Consider the following 24064-nt stretch of genomic DNA (forward strand, 5'->3'; position numbering starts at 1 on the left):
CAGGGGAAGAGAATCTCCTGCCGACAGTAACCCGACAGTAAACTCCGAAAAAAATCTGACAATGCTGAAAAACAGTGTTGGATTATCGAATAAGTAGAAACTGTAGTACGCAACCAACAAATTAAAAGTTTATTTTCAGAAATACAAAACGTGTGCGTCTACTTGTCTCCACTCGAACTTCCGGCGCGGTTGACGTCTATCGAGCTGACAGATGTCAGCGGATGAGTCGCCGCGTCGTAATAGGGACGTTCTCCCAACAAACAGGTAAATTTTAGATAAAAAAAATGGATGATTTTTTTTCTCTGGTTTATTTACTTTATTTTGAATAAAAAACACAAACCGGCTATTTAATTTTCGTCCTGAATGCAAAAAGTGTTTTAAAATTCATTTTACACTAGTTCAGTTGTTTTGCAATCATTAGTTTAAAAAAAATGTAAGATTTTACGAAAACAAACAAGATTTGACGAAAAACAACATAGAATTTTTTTAAAATTCAAGCTTAAATTTCCAGTGAAATTTTGAAGTTAGAAAAAAAAATTGTCCCCTGATTTTTCGGGCCAACTTTGATGGGGTAATTTGTTTGTTTTGAAACCACACGACATATTATACATTAAAAAAATAGGCTGAACCATTTTTTATAGTTGGAATCTTTTGTCTTATAATTTCTTATTGAACCCTGAGCAGAGATGGTCAAAAAATCAATGTCTTTAAACAATCTAAAAAAATGGATTTTTCCCCAGATGACTTTCCTTGTAACATAATAGTAATTCTGTGATCTCAAAACAAATAATAATAAGAGATGATCAAAATTGACATTCAATCGAAACTCGCACCTGAACGAAATTATCTAGTAAATTCACGCCAGATCCCGCAACACGCGCGATCCCCGCCGTCCCATCTACCCATCCTTTGCGAAAAAAAACCTATATTATATCTATTATATAAACAAATAAAAATTATCAAATTGTTGAAAAGTGAGGCCTGGAAGACATTTAAATACCTCACAGAGTAAATTTTCAAAAAGAAATTAAATTTTTTAAGGTCATCAAAATTCCCTGACCCAGCTTAAAATTCCCTGACTTTCCCTGACTTTTCCAGGTCAAAATAAAATTGCCTGACAATTCCAGGTTTTCCCTGACTTTTCCAGAAATCGACACCATGATGTATTTTGTCAATAAATCGTTTAAATCAAAAAAAATTGAAAGTACATATTACTTTTCAAAACTAGTGCTGAAAAGTTCAACTTTTCAGCATCCTTTTCAGTGCTGAAAAGTAGAACTTTTCAGCATTTGTTCTGAAATGTGTTTCTTTTCGATTCTGTTATTTTTAGTAGATAAAAGTAGGCTGTTTCGTCACGCGAGAATGACAGGAAAAGTAGGAAGTTTCAAGACGGAATTGCAAAAAATATATCTCGGGTCTAGACTGTTAACTAAAAATAACCCAACGCTAACAGGTAACCTAGGTCATCCACTCATCCCCGACCACGTCGTCCTAGCGAGTTCCAGTTCAGTGCTTCTCGCGTAGATCTCATGCGCATCTTCTGGTAGCGTGTGGCTAACTCATCTCCACATTCGTTCTCGGATCTCTATGTGTATGAACCTCTGCTGACACTGCCCATGTGCAACTCTGCATTCGGCACCCAGTTGTCGGGCCACCAAGCACGAATGATGTTGCGTACGGCAGCGTTTCGAGTTTTTAAGATGGGATCGAAATATTCGGGAAATTTTTCAAAAGACAGAAAAACGGCACAATTTATTTGGGAAATCCACTATATTCAGCTTCATTGGTGTTAATGAAAGAAAGGTACACATAATTCAAGCGAGGCCTAGTGGAGACGGTTACAAACTAAGTTTAATTTTTCAGATTACAAAATTCAATCGTAATAATGTTGTCAATCAAGCTTGAACGCATGTACAAAGAGGAAACAAGAAAATACCTTCCCAAAGAGTTGGTTGACGCTCCTGGTTGAAACTTATCTCTACGCGTAAAAAATCAATTTTAATAAGTTGATGCTTAAAGAATTAAGATTAAACACCATCTGCTTCGCCGAATAGAGGGGGGTTGTTGTGGGTGTTCGGGAAGTACTACACATTACGATAAAAGCATGTTTGGGGATTGTTCTACTGTTTGGATACTTCTGGCTATCCAGTAAGATTACGTCGCACCTCCTCCTTCTTCTCTCAGTATCGATAGCTGGATCCGTTGCTGCCGTTTTTGGCGTTCGAACGGAACCTTCCCTCACGGCTGCGGCTGCGGCTCCGGCTCCTGCTGCGACTATGGCTGCTGCGGCTGCCGCGCCGGTACTTGCGCACACTCGACGATCGGCTCCGTCCGTTGCGCTTCCGTTCGGCGGCGCCCCCAGCTGGCGATCCACTTCTGGCGGTCCGTGCAGCCGCCGGTGATTGCCGATCGGCTCCTCGTCCACCTCTATCGTCGCCGCGTCCACTGCGTTCATCCCGCGTGGATCGCTCATCGCGGCGTGGCGGCGGTGATCTGCTCGCGGAACGGCTGCTCGCTTTGCGGCTTGGACGTGCCGCCGCCGGGCGACGTGCCGGGCTGCGACTCCGGCTGCGTCGACTGTCACGGGACTTGCTGCGGCGGACCGGGCGGTAAATGTCCCGCTTGGAGAAGCGCGGCGACGCGGAACGAGAGCGCGACCGGGGCGAGCGGGACCGGGAGCGGGTGTACGACCGACGGCGGTACACTCCGCGGCGATCGTTGGAACGGGAGCGACGTTCTCGCGGGTAGCGCGAGTTGACGTGCTGGTTGTCTGGTGGAGTGAGGAAAGAGGGAGAATTGAGAGAATATCTCTTCGAGAGACACAAAGAATCGACTTACCTCTGCCCCGGAATCGTCCGGTGGTCATTTCGAGCAGTTTCGGGTTGATGACCTGCTTGGCCTCGCGCAGCACATCGACGAGTTCGCGGGCGCGGGCCGCGTTCTGCGGTGTGAAAAAGGTGTACGCCGTTCCGGTGTTGTTGGAGCGGCCCGTGCGCCCGATGCGGTGAATGTAATCCTCCGAGGTGGTCGGGTAGTCAAAGTTGATGACAAACTTCACGTCGTCCACGTCTGGAATTAGGGGGGAAATCGGAAGAACCACGGAGGAGAGGTAAAAGGTTAATATCGGGGGGTTTTTACGTCTTTTGTTTTCCTTTATCAGGTTTTGCAAGAAATTGCTTTTTGGAATGTAAATTCAACACTTTTGTTTTTTGTTTTTTGCTTATCCTGTTGGAGTGTGGTTTGGAGTCCCCGCGGCCTATACCTGAACGCCGGGAAGCCCAGAGCCCAGCGAGGCACGCAGATCCACGCAGGAGGAGGTGGGTCAGGTGGGTGTGTGAGTACGTGTCAAATGGTCACCGCGGCCATCGGACACGGGGATCGACGGCATTTCCGCCGCCGCCGCCACCACCATCTTCGCCTTCGCCGCATGGTGAAGCCGGAAAAGCAGAAACGTCCGAACCATCCAGAACACCCCGGATGAGTGTCGCGGCGTTCTCCGAGCCTCTCCGGCCCAGCCCAGGCCAGCAAACACCGCGTCACCACCAACCACCAACGGAGCGACCGCAGGCGAGGCCGCCGCCAGGAGACGACCAAGGACGAGAAGGACACACGTGATTGTGGAGTAGTGGCCGCAGTGGTGGCGGGAGGTGAGCGGTGCTGTTGTGTAGTAGATTCCGGTCTGATCCGCGCCGTTCCCCTCGGACGGCAGACCAGGCAGCGCGCACGCACAGACATGCACACGACCACAGACCATGTGGCTTTCCCCACCAGGCAAAGCCGGCGCGCGCGGTCACGCACCGCACCAGCAGGGAGTGAGAGAGAGAACGACCTGTTTGCATTCATGGCTCGCGCTCTCTCGCTTAGACACTTTTTATCTCAAGGCAGACGTTTTATTGTGTGCCTCTGGAAGAATAGAATAGATGCCTAGTTTTATTCAAAGAGTAGCAACAATAGCTAAATAGAGAGAGATTGAGTTTCTCGATGTGTGCTGCTGGTATGAAATCGTTCAAAGTTTAAAGAAATGTTGTTTTTTCGATAAGATGTGATAAAGTAAAAGCAAACGAGATAAATTGTGGATCCTCGGAAATTCCGTCGGAGAGTGCCTGCAGAACGGTTCAATTCCTTCACCACGCTTTCGTCCTGCAAACACTCTCCGGCACAAACTCAAAAAAATCAAAACCAATTTCAAAACGGCCCTCTTTCTTGCGGTTGGTACTCAAAGCCTGGTTCGACGTTTTGCGAGTTTTGTGAATTCAAACATGAGCGATCGAAATCTTTCGGGATTGCGCGCGTGTTGCGTTTTATGCCATCGCTCTCGGAAACGTAAAACGAACGTAAAACGATAAGCGACCAAACTGCAAGAGGTGGTGGCTTTAAGGTGACGACTTACCTAGTCCGCGAGCCGCAACGTCGGTGGCGATCAGAATCGGTGTCTTGCCGGAACGGAACGCTGCAAAAAAATAGAAAAATCTTGTTAGTTCTAAGTAAGACGCTGAGAACCAACAGTAACGTACATTTTAGTGTGTTATCCCGATCGCGCTGCGTTTTATCGCCGTGGATGCACATCGCTGGCCAGCCGTCCCGCGTCACCTTCCGGGTGATGTCGTCGACGCGTTTCTTCGTCTCGATAAAGATGATCGTCTTGCACTCCTTCTCGGCCATGATTTCGCGCAGCAGAATGCTCAGCTTGGCCTCCTTCTCAAACTCCTGGCACACGTCAATGATCTGCAGAATGTTGTGGTTGGCCGCCAGCTTCAGCGAGCCCACGTTGATCTGGATGTAATCCTTGAGATAGTCCTTAACGAGCCGGGCGACCGCATCCGGCCACGTCGCCGACCACATCAGCGTCTGATGATCCGGACGGATTTGTCCAATTATCGCACGAATCTGCGGCTCGAAACCCATGTCCAGCATCCGATCGGCTTCATCCAGCACCAAGTACGAGCACCGTTTTAAATTGGTGTGATTCGAAGACAAGAAATCGTTCAACCTGCCAGGAGTGGCAATCACAATCTCAACGCCATACTCCAAGTCCTGACTCTGCTGCCTCTTAGCACCACCCCCAAACAGGCAAGTGTTCTTAATCTTAACCGGCCGGCCAAACTCATCCGCGACCTGCTTAATCTGCTGGGCCAGTTCTCTAGTCGGAGCCAAAATCAACGCAATCGGTCCATCCCCACGACGGATCCTCGACTGCTGCTCGATGTGCAGCATCGCCGGCAGCAAATACGACAACGTCTTCCCCGAACCAGTCTTCGCAATGCCAACCATGTCCCGACCGGACAACGCAATCGGCCAACCCTGACTCTGAATCGGCGTCGGCGCCGTAAACCCGGCGTAACGCATTTCATCGACAATTTCCGCCGGGAAGCCCGAATCCTCAAACGTAAAGATCGGATCCGGACAGTCCCGTCCCTTAATAGTAATCTCCTTGCTCTTGCGCCAATCGCTCAGCTCCCGTTCCGAACGGCGATGCCCCACCGCACGATACGTGGACCGCACCACCGGTTCCAGCTTCACATCCCGCCAATTCACCGCCTTCAGCAGCATCTCCTTCCCGTACTCGCTCCGCTTGGCCCGCTGGTAGCCTCCCCCTCCACCGCGGCGCGGACTTCGGCTGCGACTACGACGGAACCTGCCCAACGAAAAAAAAATTCCAAAATCCGCCATTACAAGAAAAACGATGCCCCGAAAAAAAATCTCCCTCAAACTTACCCTCCTCGTCTCCGCATGATTACCACGATAAACAACCACCAATCCTATAGCAAAACGGTTCCCACGGGTGGCGCTTCCGATGGCAGCTGGAATCGAACCGGACTTTCACCGCCAAACGAGACAAATTTCGGAAATTTTCAGGTGCGCGCACCGCTCGAGACGCTTGGCTAGCCGAAAATTTTCACTTTTTGATTGGCCTCGAAAGCGAGCTGTCATCGAAATAACGGTGCCACCTGAGGGCTCCGGGGGTAGGAATGTTGAGGGGCGGTCGAGAAATGACGTAACGAAGGTGGTTGGAGATAAGCATTAGCGGATGCACTGATAGAAAATCAACTCAAGATTTTTTTTTTTAAAAAAGGTCCTATAAGCTATTGTCTTTCATATGTTTATAGGACCTAATAAAAAAAGTCGAGAACTACAGAGCGGATTCGTTAATTCGAATCTTCCATAGTTCGAACATCCAGTGCAAAAGTTGACAGCTCCCATACAAACAGAGTGTAATGCAGCCGTCCCCTAACATGACAGTTTTCGTGAGTTGCGCGTATCCACCGACAGATGGCAAGTGGGCCTCGTTGGAGTCCGCCCATTAAATACGCAACTCAAAATTTGCATGGGAAACTTATTTTTCGTGACGGCTTTCGCGGCACACTCCCTCCAACTGTTCGAGACTAATATTTTAAATTGGCGTATCTCTGAACAAGTTTTTCAACAAAATGATTCCAGAATGCTTATTTTGCCGTTTTAAACCGAAATAAGGCAAAAACTATATTTATTTAAACTATTTGCCATTTTCAAATGTTTGGCTAGATAATATCGAAGGCAGCCATCTTAGGCCCACTGGGCCCACAAAAAGGGGTACGCTCAGTTTGTATGGAAGCTGTCAACATGCTCCCGGGCTGGTGTAATGTGCAAAGCATTATGGCCTATCTACAATCACTTAGCTTAGAAAATTTCACTTAGCTTAGGAATTTGAATCAATGGAAATGAATCTGAGTTTCTACAATGGAAAAGTAATCAAATTAGAAACTGACGTTTGGTTTGGAAAATTTCAAAATCTACGGTAAGTTGACGTTTCCATATCAAAGGTAAACAAACAACTGCATAGCAACGTATATCAGCCCAGCAAGTTTTCTAAGTTGATTGTGGATGACGAACGTAAGTTGCAGACTTTCCTAAGTAACTACTTTACTTCGATGTTCTAAGCTAAGTGATTGTAGATAGGCCATTACTTCCGAGATTACTTCAATAACATGATTTCCGGATGATTACACACAAAAAATATTACTGTAATGACAAAAGTAACTTGTTCTTTATTTAAAAAGCTGGTAAAATTTGCTTGAGAGAAGTTTTTTTCTTGTTTTAAAAATTAAAACTTTTACTCGTAAATATTTTGAAAATCTCCCTACTAACTGATTTAAAAGTCTTAACTTTTAATACGACTGTATAATTGCTTTTATTTTGACGTTCTCGTGTAACCGTGTATGCCATTTATGCCAATGCCGAAGATCGGAGGTCGGGATGTGAATTTGCACCGGTAGCATTCGGTGGTGGTGGCCCGGGATTGGTGGTTGATAGTACACTCAACCCCCGGTGGTTGGTCACTTTTTCGTTTGACACTTTTTTAGTTTGTACCCCGTTGGTTGGTCAAAGTCAAACTAAAAAGTGACGAACTGTCACTTTTTAAAACGGCGCTCACGCACACTATCAAAACAAACGTTTGGTAGTGCACGCAGAAAAATATTTTGTAGAATCAGCCTGTACGAGGTTTGATTCAACAAAAATTTTGTTGAATATAATCAACGCCGATTTTGCGTTGAAACAAACCTTGATTTTTTCGATTCCACAAAAATCTTTTGTTGTTTTGAAAAAGTAGCTTTGACCAAGGGCATTTCAGTGAGAAACTCTGGGAGTAACTCCGAGTTTCTCAGCTTCCTCAGCTTACTCCAGAGAAAATTGCATTCCCACCTGAATGCCATACCTTGATTTTAGAAAAGTCACTGTCAGGAAATGTTTGCAAACAACAAAAGAAATGACAGACAGTCATCAGAAAATTTTGGTCATTTGGTTGGAGAAGGAACGGTTGTGAGAAGCTATTTCCTCCTTTTTGAAAGCCGCTGTGAGGTCCGAGTTGTTATGAGGAGTAATCGGTAAATGTAGTTATACAACTGGTTGGTCCCCTACTGAAAAATGTGGCCCCGACTGAGCTGGAGGAGTTGTGCGTATGTTGCAGCTTGGTTCCGTCTAAAGCGGCACCGGAGAAACACTGCACCAGATGCCGTGCAAGAGTTGATGGAACATCTACCAGATGCTGAACTAGATCCACCCATTCTTCCCCGTAACAACTGGGCGCGACATTTAAAAAAGCGATAGATTTCTTTCCATAATCAATTTGGGTAATCGCCACACAAGGGCTGAGTTCCAACTACCGATTTCTGGCGACCTGCTGCTACAACAAAAGAAACGAAAGTTTTCTTCTTTATTATTACCAATCAATTTTCAACTTCAAAATAAACTACACAATAAGAATTTCATTAAATTTACTAAGCAGCTTCACAATTTTACAAAATGCTCTTCGTGTGGCTCATTTTGTGGCCTGGAAGATCCTGATTTCATGATGATGGTGGTGATGATGATGGTTTGAACCGTATGTTTGAAGAAACGACGAGGAGCTGGGATTGCCGATGGTTCTGGACGATGGCCTGATTGTCAATCTGCTTGAAAACTTCATCGCCTTGCGTCTCGAAATCAGATTTTTTGGTTAGCCAATGTTGTACCGGTGATTGCCTCGCTCGCCACTACCGCTGTAGTCATTCCAAAAGCCCAAATTGCCGAGCACACGATTGTTGTTTTCGTTCCTTCCGCTCATAGACAGGGAACCTTTTTCGGGATCGGGGTGCGTCACTTGGGCAGCAGAATCAGGCACAGCTTAAAGCGGTCAAAAGCAAACAACGAACGAAGCTAAATTCCTTGGTGCAGTGGTTAACCGGTTACTCCTGGTCGAACACAAGTGGCCTGTCTCCACAAAGTGCCCCAAAGAATCCTTTCCGGCCTTTTGTGGCTTTTTAATCGTGAACAACGGACTAATTTTCCTGAAAAGTCAATTTAAAAAACAAACAACAGCCCTAGCAACGGCTTCTTGTTATGTTTTCCAAACACAAGGTTCAACTATGTAGGTGGGAATGGTGAAAATCAACCGGAGTAACTCAGAGGAACATTGAGAAACTCTCGTTACTCTGGGCAAAATTGAGGAACTCTTTTACTCACTGAATTGCCCTTGGCTTTGACGTTTAGCGTTGATTCAACAAAAATCTTGATTTTCAAATCAACAAAACGTTTTGTTGATTCAAATATGCCTTATTTGTCTGCGTGTGTGTGTGAACTCCGTGTAAAATGGGTGTCAAACTAAAAAGTGACCCCGTTAGTTTGACAACAGTAGGTGTCAAACCATCGGGGTTTGAGTGTAGAGGTGGGCAAAACCGCTCTTTTTAGGAGCCGCTCATTTTCGTTCCCTCTTTAAAAAGAGCCGCTCTTTTGAATGGCTCTTTCGCTCTTTTTTCAAAATTTGAATGAATAGGGGTTTTTAAGAATCGTGTGATTGTATAAGTTATTTCACATTGTACTTTTATAAATTTGGCCATACCCAAGGCCATACCAAATATTTTTTGAAGTTTAGGTCCCTCAACTCTGGCCCTGGGTGCTGAAAAGACAGAATGCGTAACGTGATTTTCGAAAGCTCCCCACTGCTCCCCACTAATACAACTGCACTACAGCTGTAAACATAAACAAAGTAGAAGGCTATGTTCAAGCTCAAGCGTGACATATTTTTTGCTGCTGAAGTGAATTATTATGAAACATTTTGGATCTGTTGATGTTGATGTTTTCGATGAAAAATTAAGTGCTTCGCACTTTTTTTTGTAGACTAAACGATGGGTTGGCCTTTTTTTGTTTTCCACGTGATGAAAAATTGTGTCGAAAGTGGGTGGAATTTCGTGAATCAGAAGAGCAACCGAATGGAAGTTCCGAGATTATGTATCTTTGATGTGTAGTGATAATATCGGAGTAAGATTATCCAATATTATTTGGAAAGTACTAAGTACTAAGTGCTATTCATAGTTATTAATAACACAGACAACAGACGTAGCAGTTAGAACAAAATAATTTGAAAATCGTGTGTAAAAACATGGCGGGTGATTCACTAACGCCATCTCGTAGTCTATTGCCACTTGCAAGAATAAGCCTGAATGTAGACTGCAGTGCACCACAGTTTTTGCAGGAGCCGTATTCTTATTCTCACCAACTTGATTCGATGATGCTAATTATTTTTAATAAACTATTTTTTTTTGCTCTGAAATTAACTTAAAGTTATCCGAAGCGATACTGAGAATAAATACTTTCTACATTCCAAAACTATTTTTGATCTACACATCAATTTTCTCGACTAAAAGAGGCATGCAACTTTTGATGAGAATGAGAATACGCCCAACCACGTGCTTTTCAATGTTGTTGTTTACACTCGGTAGCAGCGCGGGAAAGTTGTCAAATCTCCTCTGTGACGACAGCGCCACAAACGGCTTGCCATTCTCGATAAAACCGTTGCATGTTTTTACACAAGGTGGTGATCCAGCCAAAACGTCTGTTGTCTGTGTTAATAATTCGTCGCTAACATTTAAAAAAGCGTCATAAACATAGGTTTTGCGTGAGACATAGCGATTATAAAATTTTAGCGACGAATTATGCCAATCTCGATTTCAACCCTCTTATTAAGATGTTTTGACCTCAATAGCCATCGATTTTTTTTTATTCCTGACTAAATAAATTTTAGATCGATCACAATACTTGCTACTTCTTGGTATAATTATGCGAACAGTAAATTGGTTCCGCTTTGACAGTTCTAAATTGAGGCCGCTTTGCGGACAACTATTCTGCACCCAGCTCTGGCCAAAGTCACAAAAAAAAATAAAATAAAATAAAATAAAAGCAAGACATTTTAATGACAAAAGAGTTTAAAAATGCATTTTACACATTCCCAGTTGTTTTGCAATCATCAGTTTTCAAAATATCGAAGTAATGGTGAACTTTTTTTAAACCGAAAAGAAACTTTTGCAACAGGTACTCTGCCGTTCTACACATAATTGTTGAAATTTTTCGACCGATTTCTGTGTTTCTACGCATAATTGTCCCGTAGGTTCCTATTCGCCCTATGTGTCCCTTATCGCCCCTTTTAAAGTTTATTTTATTTTGTTTAGAAAATCGTTTACTTTTGGGATTAATTTTTATAAGCATTGCAATTTTTGAAATTGCATTTTCAATCCTCAAAAACAAATTTAATACTACATTTTTTGGAAATTCAATAAATTATATTTATAACAAAAATCATGCCATATTGAAACGGTTCTTTCAAAAGAGCGGAGTTTAAAAAAGAACCGCGGTTCTTTTTTTGTGAGCCACTGTTGCGCTACTTGCGCATCCCTAGCACGAGAAACAGCAGCGGCGTTTTTGGCACACCCTGTACGAGGCGCGCGCGAAACTCCACACACACACTAACACACGATCTCTGTAACGACACACACGAATAAAGTACCAGTCTCAAGTAGTAACCTTAGCAAACGGACGCGTTTTTGCCTTTGCTCCCGAAATTACTGCTTGACCGCGAAACCGATTTATACAGTCCACTCATCCGGAGGAACATTGGTCCTTACGGAACCGGATACGCGGAAAACCGGTGGAATCGTCGTGGTTCTGTTTTTCGCGAGAAAAGTGCCGATTGAAACATCCGCGATCGGATGTTGGTGACGCGGAAGTGCGCGTTGCTGCCGAAAAGAAAAAGAGTAGCCTCCTCCGGGGAACGGCGGAAGTGACCCGGGAAGTGCGATCCCGACGGAATTGCCCGAAGGCGTTCCGAATTTGCGAAGAAAAGGTGAAAAAGTGAAATTTTCCGGAAGATTCGGTCGGCTTTGGTTGGCGTGGGTTGGTTTTGCAAATGGCGGACGGGCAGCAAGAAAAAAGTGTGTGAGCGAGATGGACGATGTCCACGCCGTTCCGGAACAGTAAGAGAACACCGCGAACACCACCACTGTCTCCGTCGCCGTCGCCGACACCAACACTACCAAAGACTCCGTCGACGCCGCGAGTGAAGTCTGTGGCCGAACAAAAGTCGGAAAAGAAGAAGAAAGAAGAAAAGAGGAAGATGGAAGCGCAACTCAAGGCGCTAGTGAAGCAGAGAGAGGCAGTGCGTGGAAAGCTGCTTCGTGTGCGTGCGGCCTTGAGAGACAGCGAGGAGGAACCGAACCCGAACGTTCGAAACGTTCACTTCCTCCAGCTGCAGAAGCGGGCTTTGGAGAACATTTACGGCGAGTGCAATGAGGTGCAGAACAAAATCTACGCACTGCCGCTCTCTGAAGACCAAGACACAGTGCAAACCGAGAAGTACGTGGAGTTCGAGGGTGTCTTCAACGACGTGTCGCTGAAGTTGAGCACGCTGATCGATGTCGTGCCGAAGGCGGAACCAGCTGCCCCAGCGGCCGGAGCGCCGATCCAGCAGCCAGCCCAGCACTACCTCCCACCGCTGCAAGTGCCCTTGCCCAAATTCGATGGGTCCTACGAGAAGTGGTACGCGTTCAAGGCGCTGTTCACCACTCTGATGAACCGCTACCGACAAGAAGAGCCCGCCCTGAAACTCTACCACCTGCGGGACTGCCTCGTAGAGAAAGCAGCCGGAATCATCGACGACGAGATGATCAACAACAACGATTACGACGCCGCCTGGGCGCTGCTCACGTTGCGCTACGAGGACAAGCGGATCGTCGTGGACAAGCTCGTGGAGAAACTCTACGGACTGCCCAAGATCAGCCAGGAGGATGCTGCGGAGCTGCGGAAGGTGATCGACACCTGCACGAAGAACGTTGATGCCTTGAGGAACCAGGAACTACCGGTGGCTGGGCTCGGCGAGCAGATGCTGATCAACCTCATCGTGGGCAAGATGGAGAAGAAGCTGCAGTTGTCCTGGGAGGCCAAGCAGAAGAAGAACGTGCTCTCGACCTACGCTGCGTTGATGGCGTTCCTGGAAGAGCAGTGTCGAATCTCCGAGAAGCTCGACACGAAAGTGAAACCAGTGAAGGAGAGTGCGAAGCCGAAAACGGCGGGAAGAAGCCACACGCTGGCAGTGAGTGATTCGAGAAACGAACTAAAGTGTCCAGTGTGCAAGGCCGCTCACGAACTGTGGAAGTGCGAAGTCTTTAAGAACAAAAGTGTCAGTGACAAGTACGAGATCCTGAAAAAGTGCGGCGCCTGCTTCAATTGTTTGATGAAAGGCCATCGAACCCGCGCGTGTTCGTCCGGCTCTTGTCGCCATTGTGGCAAGAAGCACCACAGCTCGCTCCACGAGGACAGTCCCAGCCAGGTCGCGAACAGCGCAGCTCCGACGACGCCAGCGTCCGAAGTGTCCCAGACGATCAACACACCAGCAGCGGGAACGTCGACAACCCTGTGCGTGAGCGCTGCGAGCTCGGAGAAGCAAACCGTCCTCTCGACTGCCGTGGTTTTGGTTGACGGCAAGTGCAGCACTCCCATCCCGTGCCGTGTGCTACTCGACTCCGCCTCGCAGATGAATTTTGTGACCGAACGCTTCGCGAACCTTCTCTCCCTGAAACTGAAACCCGCTGACTACACGGTCAGTGGTCTGAACGGCAACAAAACCCGGATTAGCCGTCGACTGCGCGCGACCATCAGGTCTCGCCACGGAAACTTTGCTGCTGAACTGGACTTCCTGGTGACCCCACGAATCACTGGTGAGCTTCCGGTGAAATCCTTCGACGCCTCGGAGTGGCCCATCTCAAGCGAACTTGTGCTGGCAGACCCGGCGTTCAACAAACGAGGACGCGTCGATATGCTGATCGGCGCCGAATACTTTTGGAACCTGCTACTAGACGGCCGATACGAACTCGGCCCCGACCGACCTGTGCTGAGGAACACCAAGCTGGGTTGGATTGCCGGAGGTGTGATTGCGAGCGATGCGACGGTCGTTGCGCGCACACTTTGCCAGACGTCTGAAGAAGAGCCGCTCATCGAGCTGCTGAAGAGCTTCTACAAGGTGGAGGCCTGCGACGAGATCCGCTCATCCCCGACGGCGGACGACGAGATGTGTCTGGAGCACTTCCAGCGCACACACGAACGAACTGAGGAAGGGCGCTACGTGGTACGTCACCCTTTCAATGAACGCAAGCGCGAGTTGGGAGACTCGCGTGAGATGGCGCTGCGGCGTTTTCTGGCTCTGGAGCGGAAACTGGACAAGCAGCCCGAACTGAAGGAGCAGTACTCGCAGTTCATCCGAGAGTACGAGCAACTCGGACACATGCGAGTGATCGAAGAAACACCGAACGAGGACCCGGGATCGGCGTTCTACTTGCCGCACCACTGCGTGCTGAGGCCCACGAGTACGACCACCAAGCTGCGGGTCGTGTTCGACGGGTCGGCGAAGACGTCCACGGGCGTCTCGATCAACGACGTTCTGAGGATCGGCCCAACAATCCAGAACGACCTGACGGCGATCCTGCTGCGATTCAGAGGCTTCCAGTTCGTCTTCACGCTCGACATCCCGAAGATGTTCCGGCAAGTGCGCGTCCATCCGGAAGACACAAGGTACCAGCGAATCTTTTGGAGGTACGACCGGAACGATTTTCTCACCGTTCGAGAGCTGCTCACGGTGACGTACGGCCTGGGACCCTCGCCGTTCCAAGCAACCATGGCGCTGAAACAAGCTGCAGCAGATCACGAAGACGAGTTCCCGAGGGCCGCCGAGGTGGTCGACAAGGGAACGTACATGGACGACGTACTGACGGGTGCCGATACGCTTGCTGAGGCGTGCGAACTCCAACGGGAGATGACCGGGCTCCTAGCGAAAGCCTGCTTCGGCGCCCACAAGTGGTGCGCGAACCACTCCGACCTCTTGCGAGAGGTCCCTGAAGAGCTGCGTGGCAATTCGTTCGAGGTCACCGACGACAGCTCGAAGACGATCGTGAAAACGCTGGGCGTTACGTGGAACCCGTTTGAGGACTGGTTCTCGGTGTCAGTGCCCGACTTCGACGACCTGGAAGAAGTGACTCGGAGGAAGCTTCTGAGTCAGCTGGCCAAGATCTTCGACCCGCTGGGATTCTTCGGGCCAGTCATCACTTACGCGAAGCTGATCCTGCGAGAAGTTGGCGAGCTGCACATCGAGTGGGATGACCCGGTCCCAACAGACATCGGCGAGAAGTGGCGGAGCTTCCGCATCGAGTTGACCGCGCTGAGAGAAGTGCGACTGCCGAGATGGATCTCCTGGAAAGGCGCGCTCAAGCTAGAACTGCACGGGTACGCGGACGCATCTGATCTGGCCTACGGTGCGTGCATCTACGTGAAGGGCTTCTTCGCGAACGAGGAGACCGAGATGAGATTGATCTGCAGCAAGTCTCGAATCCTGCCCAAGAAACGGAAGCCCAAGGAGAAGGCCATCTCGACCCCCCGAGCTGAACTGCTGGCGGCACTGTTGCTCGCTAGAATGGTCGTGAAGTTCCTGAGCGCCACGGAACTCAAGTTCGAATCGGTGCACCTCTGGAGTGACTCGCAAATCGTCCTGGCTTGGCTCAAGAAACTCCCGCAGCTGCTGCAGACGTTCGTGTCGAATCGGGTAAGCGAAATCCAAAACCTGACGCAAAACTTCCACTGGCATTACGTTGCTACGCACGAAAACCCGGCCGACTTGATTTCGCGGGAGTCACACCGAAGAAGCTGATCAAGTCCAAGAAGTGGTGGCAGGGCCGACCACGCACAACCGTAGCCGCGGCTGCGGACGAAATCGTGATTCCGGATGACGAGCTGCCGGAAATGCGAACTGGAGTAGTGCTGGCCATGACAGTTCCTGTCGAACGTTTCCCGATGTTTGACAAGTTGAGCAGTTTCACGGGGATCGTCAGAAGCATGGCCTACTTGGTGCGCTTGGCGAGGTTCGTCAAGTCGCGCAAAACGGAGGTGGTGAAGGGACGACTCACCGCCAAGGAGATGCGCACAGCAACGCTCGTGATTGTGCGGCTGGTTCAACGCGAAGCATTCCAGCCAGAAATCCTCGCACTGATGGACGGTGCGGACACAAACCATCGACTCAACGGGCTGAAGGCGTTCCTAGATCCCGACGACGGCCTTCTGCGAGTTGGTGGCCGGATCAAGCGGGCGTTCGTGCCGTACGATAGCCGTCACCAGATGCTGCTGCCGGCTAAGCACCCGATCACCGAAGCACTCGTCCGAGAACTGCACGTGGACAACCTGCACATCGGGCAACGAGGTCTGCTTGCAGTTGTACGACAACGATTCTGGCCGCTCAACGTGAAGAGTACGATCCGCCAAGTGATCCGGAAGTGCATCGTGTGCTTCAAAGCGAACCCGTTAAAGACGACACAGCTGATGGGTGACCTCCCGTCGTATCGTGTCCAGCCAGCTCCGGTCTTCTCGAACACCGGTGTGGACTACGCCGGGCCATTCTGGATCAAGGCGTCGTCGGCCACGCGTAAGCCCCAGATCACGAAAGCTTACGTGTGCTTGTTCGTGTGTTTGCAGACCCGGGCCATTCACTTGGAGCTGGTCTCGGACCTGACGACGGACGCCTTCCTAGCGAGCTTGCGACGATTCGCCAGCCGACGCGGGTGCCCGAAAACGATGCACTCCGACAACGGGACCAACTTTGTCGGGGCCAAAACGGAGTTGCACGAACTTTGGCAGATGTTCCAGAACGAGTGCGCCACGAAGAAGATCACCAGCTACTGCGTCGAGAAGGGAATCGAGTGGTCTTTTATCCCGCCGCGGAGTCCACACTTCGGCGGCATCTGGGAGGCCGGCGTGAAGCAGGTCAAGCACCACCTGAAGCGGATTGTCGGCGAACGAAAGTTGTCCTACGAGGAACTCTACACCACGCTGACCCAGATAGAAGCTGTTTTGAACTCGCGGCCCCTGGTGCCGAGCTCGGACGACCCGTCGGACTACACCGCGATCACGCCAGCGCATTTCTTGATCGGACGCGAGATGCAGGCCGTGCCAGAACCAGACTACTCGCACCTGAAGGAGAACCGACTGTCGCGATGGCAGCTGGTGCAGACCATGCTGCAGCACTTCTGGAGGCGGTGGACAGCTGAATACCTGCCGGAGCTGCAAAACCGATCGAAGTGGCTGAAGACGAAGGTCATCAAGGAGGGTTCACTCGTGCTGCTCGTGGACCAGAACGCGCCGCCTCTGCAGTGGCCCCTTGGACGAATCGTGACCGCGCACCCCGGAGAGGACGGCGTGACTCGCGTCGTTACGGTGCGCATGGCGAATGGAGCGGAGTTCAAGCGTGCGGTGACCGAGGTGTGTTTGCTGCCGTTGGACGAGGACGAGGATTGAAATACGATTTCAACGCGGGGGAGGATGTTGCGCTACTTGCGCATCCCTAGCACGAGAAACAGCAGCGGCGTTTTTGGCACACCCTGTACGAGGCGCGCGCGAAACTCCACACACACACTAACACACGATCTCTGTAACGACACACACGAATAAAGTACCAGTCTCAAGTAGTAACCTTAGCAAACGGACGCGTTTTTGCCTTTGCTCCCGAAATTACTGCTTGACCGCGAAACCGATTTATACAGTCCACTCATCCGGAGGAACAGCCACGGTTCGTTCGCTCTTTTCAGTGAACCGGCTCTTTGAGCGGTTCGCTCTTTTTTTGCCCACCTCTAGTTGATAGTCAATTGGGTACTAAAATGAAGCTTAGATTGCTGATATTATAGTTTACAGCAATAAAGCTTATTATTCTGAGTATAATGACCCTTTGTACGACCACAAAGAGTTTAAAATGAATTTTTGAATCAATTTTAAAAAATTAGCCTCGCGGTCCTTCTTGACAGAAAAGCTCCTACTTGACAGTTCGTTCCAAGGAGACCATAGTTGATCCATCGAAAAAATGTTGTCTTGCCAAAAAAAAATTTTGCATTAAAATGAAAAAAAGTCATCAGAAATGGTTTTTAATCGTGTTTTTTACCGTTGTACATAAAAATTGACATTGGGCTTTAGTACCCAATTGCTGCGGAACTGGGACGAGATTAGGGAGCGTTCTTTTATTACGTAACGCAGTAGGGGGAGGGGGTTGGAGGCCGTGTTACGCTCCATACAAAATTTTTAAAATTTGTATGGAAATTTTGTTACGAGGGGGAGGGGTCTAAAAGTCCGATTTTTCGCGTTACGTAATAAAAGAACGCTCCCATTATTCATGAGATGGTGCTGCCGAAGCGTTGCGTGAACAACAAGATTGCGTTAAAGAATATTATGAAAACGGGTTTTGGAAAAGTACGAGAAAATTATTTTCACGGTGGGTCGGATCCGACCAAGAGGAGGGCGACGAGGAGTGGGATTATCGGAGGTGGTCAGAGCGGATGTTGCACTCGGTGCCGGCGGTTTAAAACACCTGTGAGTTATGAGCATTTGTGCAGTGGCTAGCCAACTTCAATTACTTTGCATCTCTTTTATCTCTTTTTTTACCTTCTCACAAATGTTCACCTTGCGACGGCGCAGCTTCAGCCGAATGAACCTGGGCAGTGTGCCGGAAAAACTGTGTCATTCTCGAAGGAGGATGAAGTGCTCGAAATCGAATTCCGTTCCGAGGGACTCATCAACCCCAAGTTCCGGATGCGCTTCCAGGATCGGGAACTCCACGTTCAGGCACTTCACTTCCCAGCCGGGAAACGTCGACCACTTTTCCCGAATCAACAGTCAACTGTCCTTATGAAGGCCGGCAACGTGACCATCTGCTGTCGCGCATCGAAACGTCCATTAGGAACCATCACTGGAGTCTTCGGAAGTGAACGGTGGCGTACCGTAAGAATCGGTACAGCTTGTACTCGGATGTTGGCCAGAAGCGTTAATACAATAACAAAATGTTTTTTTTTGCCCTGATATAAAGTGTAAGCTAACAGGATATCGTTACCAAACAAATTAAAATTACAATTACGGATACTGTTAAAAACTTTTAAAAATAAATATAAAATCAAGCACATTTTTTCGAATTATCACTGTAGTATTAAATGTTGTTTATTCTTGAAATAAAAGGTTTCTTTTCCAATTAAAAGTAAAACACTTTTCCCGATACAACGATTTTGTTCCATAAATGCATGGTATTATCAAAAAAATTCCAACTTTAAAATTAAAAAGTTAGAACTTTCTACGAATATTCACCAACGCGAACTTTTAATCCAACGAACGATCTTTTTAAATTTACAGTATTTTTTTCTTTGTGTGCTGATACTATTGTCCGTTTCTCTCAAATATTCAAGCCGTGCGGCATTTAGAATGCGCCATAGACATTGTTGCCAGCGATTTTCTGCTCTTTTGGTGCATTTAAAAACATACCTGGCAACAATGATAGAAATTTAACTGAATACAGTAATGAGTCTTGATAGAGTAGTGAGAAACGCAGTGGATTAGAAATACGGCCAATCGGTAGAAGTTTATTTTAACTAATAATTGTAACCAAGCTGCCGGCACACAGTGCCTACTTGATTGCGCGCAGTCTTCAACTCAACAATGAGAAATTGGTGTGTAGTGTCATATAAGTCGCTGCAAAATTCAATGCCTTCCGAAACCACAATATTAAAATTTACTAATGTTAATGCTCCTTTTTCAACATTCCTACCCCTCCAATAATTTCCTCACCATCCGCTTGACAGCTGGCGCTGCGATCGCAGCTTCGCGTACGAAACGTCAAACTTCCCCAAACGTCAACGTCATCCATTTTCTGCGGCGCTCTCTTCCCAAACGTCGGACCGCGGCCGCGACATTTTCCACATGTCGTGTTGTTAAAAGTTTCGGATTTTTCCAGTTGAATTTGCCACTTTCGGAGCGCGAACGAACGTCCCACGGCCACCCAAGATGTCCAAGTTTGATTTGACGGCAAAAAATTGCCAGTACCTGGATCGGCATCTGACCTTTCCGCTGCTCGAGTTTCTGCTGCAGAAGAATGTAAGTTGGTTTGTTGGTGGAGGAGGAGGAGAGAAGGAAGGAAAATGGGGCGAGCGGCTTCAGTTTTCGTGACCTGGCAGCGGTGGCGGATTTTGAAGGGGTTTTGGTGTCACCGGTGCGTCGGTTGTGGGGGAGTTTTGCTGATTGGTGTTTTTTTTTCTTCTGGGGGAAGATGGCAATCGCTGATGATTACGGTTATTACGGATTGTATTGTAAACATAACCTCACTTCTCTGCTTTTAGATCTATGACCAAACGTCGCTGCTCAAGTTCATCCTGGAGACGGTCAGCAAGACCAACATGGTGGATTACACCATGGACATCCGCGAGCGGCTCAACATGGGCAACGAGCTGCCGGAGGAGCTGACCAAGCGCCGGTCGAATGTGCTGGTCAAGCTAAAGGAGCTCCAGACGGAGGTGGCCCCGTTGATGAAGTGCATGGAGGAGTTGAAGAATCCGGACACGATGAAGGACTCCAAGTCGATCGTGCACGCCCTGCAGCAGGAGTTTGACGTGAGTTCTGATAAGGGTGACTAAAAGAGGTCGTGTTTTAAGGTTTGCTTTCTCTTACAGTTCAAGTACGACATCATCCGAAGTGCCCAGAAGTTGGCCAAGTATCTGTACGAGTGCGGCAACTACCGGGACTCGATTTCGTATCTGTACATTTGTCTGCTGGTGATGGAGCCGACCGACAAGAACTACCTGAACGTGTTGTGGGGAAAGTTGGCCGCGGAGATTCTGACGCTGAACTGGCCAACGGCGCTGGAGGATTTGACGCGCCTGCGTGACTTTATCGACAATCACAACTTTTCTCCGATCGAGGTGCTGCAGCAGCGCACCTGGTTGATCCACTGGAGTGTGCTGGTGTTCTTCAACCACGCCAAGGGCCGCGATCTCATCATCGAGATGTTCCTGTACAAGCAGCTGTACTTGAACGCCATCCAGACGATGTGTCCGCACATCCTGCGCTATCTGGCCACCGCCGTCATCATCAACCGTGGCCGGCGAAACGCACTCAAGGACTTGATCAAGATCATCCAGCAGGAGTCGTACACGTACAAGGACCCGATCACCGAGTTCCTCGAGTGTCTGTACGTCAACTTTGACTTTGAGGGCGCCCGTATGAAGCTGCACGAGTGCCAGACGGTGATCATCAACGACTTCTTCATCATCGGCTGCCTGCAAGAGTTCATCGAGAACGCCCGCCTCATGATCTTCGAGACGTTCTGCCGCATCCATCAGTGCATCACGATCGGAATGCTCGCCGACAAGCTCAACATGGAACCGGACGAGGCCGAGTGCTGGATCGTGAACCTGATCCGTAACGCCCGGCTCGACGCCAAGATCGACTCCAAACTCGGCCACGTTGTGATGGGAACGCAACCACTGTCGCCGTATCAGCAGCTGGTAGAAAAGATTGACTCACTTTCCGTTCGTTCCGAGGCGCTGACCGTGCTGGTCGAGCGCAAGCAGAAAGCCAAGACGCAAGAGTCCGGTGAGGGCAACTGGAAGTATTACTAAACGGCGCGTCAACGGAAACACACACACAGTTTTACCTTTAACGAAAGTGAAAAACATTAAAATCAATCTTAATCACCAGCTCGAGAGGAGGAGAAGGCGGGAGACAGAAAAGCGTTCCAAATAGCAACAACAGAAGAAAACAAGCAGCGGTTTGCCAACGGCGGTTGAGACGATGAGGATTACAATACAACTAGTGAATGCAATTTATTGTAAAATTTGTAACAAATTGAATAAACTGCTCTTTGGCACACACAGGAAATGAAACGTGTTTTATTCGCATCCAACTTTGTCTTTATTCAACTCAATGCCTTCTGTACTGTTTCTTAAACTTGTCAAAGTGATAATCGTCCGTTGCCTTCTTGGGAATCTTGTCGTCGCTGCCACCACCACGATGGTGATGATGATGGTGCTGGTTCTGGTGATTCCGCTGCTGCTGCTGCTGCTGGCCGCGTTCCTCCTGGTACCTTCGCTTCGGCTGCGCCGGCTGGTCAATCTTGAACCGATTGTGCTGCATAAAGTTCACCGCCATGTTGGTCGGCACAAAGTGCGACGGCATGTCCTTTTTGCGCTGCTGCTCCTGCATAAACTTCAACTTAGCATCCTCAGTGGCTTCGATGTTTTTGATCTTCGCCTCGATGCCGAGGTCCACCTCCGGGATGCCGCTCAACATCTGGTTCGACAACATTTCCTCCGAGCGCTGGGACGACGTGTGGCTCAGATGGGCCGGCAGCGACAGCAGGGCGGCCTCCTCCGGGCTGAGATACTTGGCGGACGATTCACCAGCATCCCCATCTCCCGCCGTCTCCTTGTCCAGGCCCTTCTTCTTGCCGAGCTGCTGCTCAATGTACTTCATCATCTCCTCGTCCTCGTCGCGCTTGTTCGTTTCGGCCGAAAATTGGGTTCCGATTCCGGTGTCGTACGGATCCTCCACCGTTTTGATCTTGCCCGATTTGAGGGCCTGCATGTTGACCATGCCACCGGACTTGGTGTTGAATGGGTCTTTCTGTAAAGCAAAACAAGTTCCAATAACTCCGTTTCAGTTTGACTCAAGTTAAGAACCTTACATTGGTGACTTCCTCCTCGATCGTTATCTTCTTCCCCATGGCCAAACTGAGCAAATTGACGCCGTTGGTTTTGTTCCGCAGTCGTTGTTTTTCCTTGGTTTCCTCCAATTTTGTCCTGGCAAAAAACAAGAACATGATAAATTTCCAAACGTTGTAAAAAGATATTCAAAAACTCACAAAACTTCCTGGTCGTCGTCCGAGTCCTCGGTTTTGATACGTTGGCGCAAATTTCGCTTGGATTTGGGCTTGAACTGCACCCTTTCCTGGACGGGTTCCTCGCCGCTGGACATGGTGCTTGCTTTGAAGCTTTTAGGAAGTTAGTGAATGATTGTTGTTTAAAAGATTTTAAGTTGTAGAAAGCGACGGAAAAATACTCTGATGCTGAATGACGTTGTTTACGTTTAGTCCCGTTCTTTTGTTGGATGTTTATGAATGACGGCCGTGCGTGACAGATCTACCGAACAAACCCGTTATTTTTTCAGTGGGCGAGCTTTTGAACCGTGATGCCAGTTTTGCAGATTGATCTAGTACAAAAATTCAAAATTATTGCCAAAAAAAAAATCCGTTGCAGACTTTTTGCATTAGTTTTTGCAGATTATTTTGCATACATTTTGCTACAAGGACAGGTCCCTGCAATGGTGGCCATCTTTTTGTAACAAAAGCTTCTTACGAGTACGAGAAGATAAAGAAGACAACAACAAAAAAACAGGTTGTCAAATTGTATCAACAAACCTAACCGCGTGCATTGATCCACTTGGAAAAATGACAATTTTAATTGAATTTAGGAGAATTTTGAAGAACGAGGTCTCCTCGGAGCCAATCCGTCATCGAATCTGGATCACCGCAAAAAAAAACGGCTTATCAACACCTCACCGAGGAATTCGTTTCAGCAAGCTTACTGCAGCGGATAGTGGAACCGTACTGCCCCGAACAGCTCCACTGAATGCAGCGTTGATTAGCTAAAAACCCGGCCATTCCGGTGCAAACAGTCGGGCAGGTGCATATCGAGCAGGTTAAGGTTTTATGTTTGCCTTCAAAAAAATCCTGGGTGCTCCTTTTTCAACAGATCCACCGTTATTTTTTAGCCAGTGATTTAGACCACGACGGATATTCGGTGGTAGCCGCGACATTTCATTACGAAAGTTACTCTGATTACGCAAACATCAAAATAAAATATTTTTAAAGCCACTCTACCGCAAAAAATTCCACATTTTCGCGAAAAAAAATGTGGGGTTCGATCGCTTTGACGTTTCTAAATGTAAACAGTAGGCCTCCATCTACCACTACATCAGCAGACGATTTCAGATTGGGGCTACTCACAAACACTTATGCGTGGGCTATTTTTCAGACAGGGGCTACTCACTAATACTAATGCAAGATTATAGAGCTATCTAAGCCCGATCTCACACACACTAGCGCACCATTTGTTTTGCTGGCTGGTACAAAATTTAACCTCACTTTTTTTCGTGTACGTACACGCAATACATGCGCACGTAGATAACTCTATGGTGATGGGATGGACGAGTACACTGAAAGAAACCGACATAGCAATGTCACATGTTTTCCACATGAATCTACCCCATACTACTTTGCATGTGAATGTCATGTGCAAAACACTTGAAAATTTTCAATCGTGCGCCGTATTCATTTCAAGTGCAAATCACGTTAGTTTCGTGTGACTTCGCACTTGATTTTGAAGTGATGTTCACTTCAAATTTGAATGAATTGCTAATGTAATCCACATGTTTTTCT

General features: G+C 48.0%; 4 protein-coding genes across 4 annotated transcripts; 2 read left to right on the forward strand and 2 right to left on the reverse strand.

Annotated features, from left to right (window-relative positions):
* Positions 1-1751: 1751 nt before the first annotated feature.
* On the reverse strand, positions 1752-5925 carry LOC6035609 (DEAD-box ATP-dependent RNA helicase 20). Its single transcript, XM_038262475.1, has 5 exons — positions 5716-5925; positions 4515-5635; positions 4391-4450; positions 2839-3069; positions 1752-2770 (listed from the first exon to the last, which is right to left on the reverse strand). The coding sequence occupies exons 1-5, from the start codon at positions 5730-5732 to the stop codon at positions 2181-2183; spliced, it is 2019 nt and encodes a 672-aa protein (XP_038118403.1). The 5' UTR covers positions 5733-5925; the 3' UTR covers positions 1752-2180.
* A 5815-nt stretch (positions 5926-11740) lies between these two features.
* LOC119769217 lies at positions 11741-17118 on the forward strand. Its single transcript, XM_038261139.1, has 2 exons — positions 11741-15376; positions 15475-17118. Exons 1-2 carry the CDS (start codon positions 11741-11743, stop codon positions 17116-17118), a joined length of 5280 nt encoding a protein of 1759 aa, XP_038117067.1.
* Positions 17119-19492: 2374 nt separating this feature from the next.
* Positions 19493-21503, forward strand: LOC6035610 (eukaryotic translation initiation factor 3 subunit E). Its single transcript, XM_001845707.2, has 3 exons — positions 19493-19728; positions 19971-20240; positions 20301-21503. The coding sequence occupies exons 1-3, from the start codon at positions 19639-19641 to the stop codon at positions 21246-21248; spliced, it is 1308 nt and encodes a 435-aa protein (XP_001845759.1). The 5' UTR covers positions 19493-19638; the 3' UTR covers positions 21249-21503.
* An 18-nt stretch (positions 21504-21521) lies between these two features.
* LOC6035611 (telomere length and silencing protein 1 homolog) lies at positions 21522-22747 on the reverse strand. Its single transcript, XM_001845708.2, has 3 exons — positions 22490-22747; positions 22313-22427; positions 21522-22251 (listed from the first exon to the last, which is right to left on the reverse strand). Exons 1-3 carry the CDS (start codon positions 22600-22602, stop codon positions 21550-21552), a joined length of 930 nt encoding a protein of 309 aa, XP_001845760.1. The 5' UTR covers positions 22603-22747; the 3' UTR covers positions 21522-21549.
* Between the last annotated feature and the right edge of the window lie 1317 nt (positions 22748-24064).

This window comes from Culex quinquefasciatus, chromosome 3, assembly GCF_015732765.1.
Source record: "Culex quinquefasciatus strain JHB chromosome 3, VPISU_Cqui_1.0_pri_paternal, whole genome shotgun sequence".
NCBI classification, from domain to species: domain Eukaryota; kingdom Metazoa; phylum Arthropoda; class Insecta; order Diptera; family Culicidae; genus Culex; species Culex quinquefasciatus.

Excerpts from the sequence above, each read along its gene's own strand:
- LOC6035609 (XM_038262475.1), bottom strand. Across the intron at positions 4,451-4,514 it reads TCGGGATAACACACTAAAAT|CGTTCCGTTCCGGCAAGACA; the intron begins GTACGTTACTGT and ends ATTTTTTTGCAG. Across the intron at positions 3,070-4,390 it reads CGTTGCGGCTCGCGGACTAG|ACGTGGACGACGTGAAGTTT; the intron begins GTAAGTCGTCAC and ends CCCTAATTCCAG.
- LOC6035610 (XM_001845707.2), top strand. The coding sequence starts at position 19,639 with ATGTCCAAGTTTGATTTGACGGCAAAAAATTGCCAGTACCTGGATCGG. Across the intron at positions 19,729-19,970 it reads AGTTTCTGCTGCAGAAGAAT|ATCTATGACCAAACGTCGCT; the intron begins GTAAGTTGGTTT and ends CTCTGCTTTTAG. Across the intron at positions 20,241-20,300 it reads CCCTGCAGCAGGAGTTTGAC|TTCAAGTACGACATCATCCG; the intron begins GTGAGTTCTGAT and ends TTTCTCTTACAG.
- LOC6035611 (XM_001845708.2), bottom strand. The coding sequence starts at position 22,602 with ATGTCCAGCGGCGAGGAACCCGTCCAGGAAAGGGTGCAGTTCAAGCCC. Across the intron at positions 22,428-22,489 it reads GACGACGACCAGGAAGTTTT|GACAAAATTGGAGGAAACCA; the intron begins GTGAGTTTTTGA and ends GTTTTTTGCCAG. Across the intron at positions 22,252-22,312 it reads TCGAGGAGGAAGTCACCAAT|AAAGACCCATTCAACACCAA; the intron begins GTAAGGTTCTTA and ends TTTGCTTTACAG.
- LOC119769217 (XM_038261139.1), top strand. The coding sequence starts at position 11,741 with ATGTCCACGCCGTTCCGGAACAGTAAGAGAACACCGCGAACACCACCA. Across the intron at positions 15,377-15,474 it reads AGACGTTCGTGTCGAATCGG|AAGCTGATCAAGTCCAAGAA; the intron begins GTAAGCGAAATC and ends GTCACACCGAAG.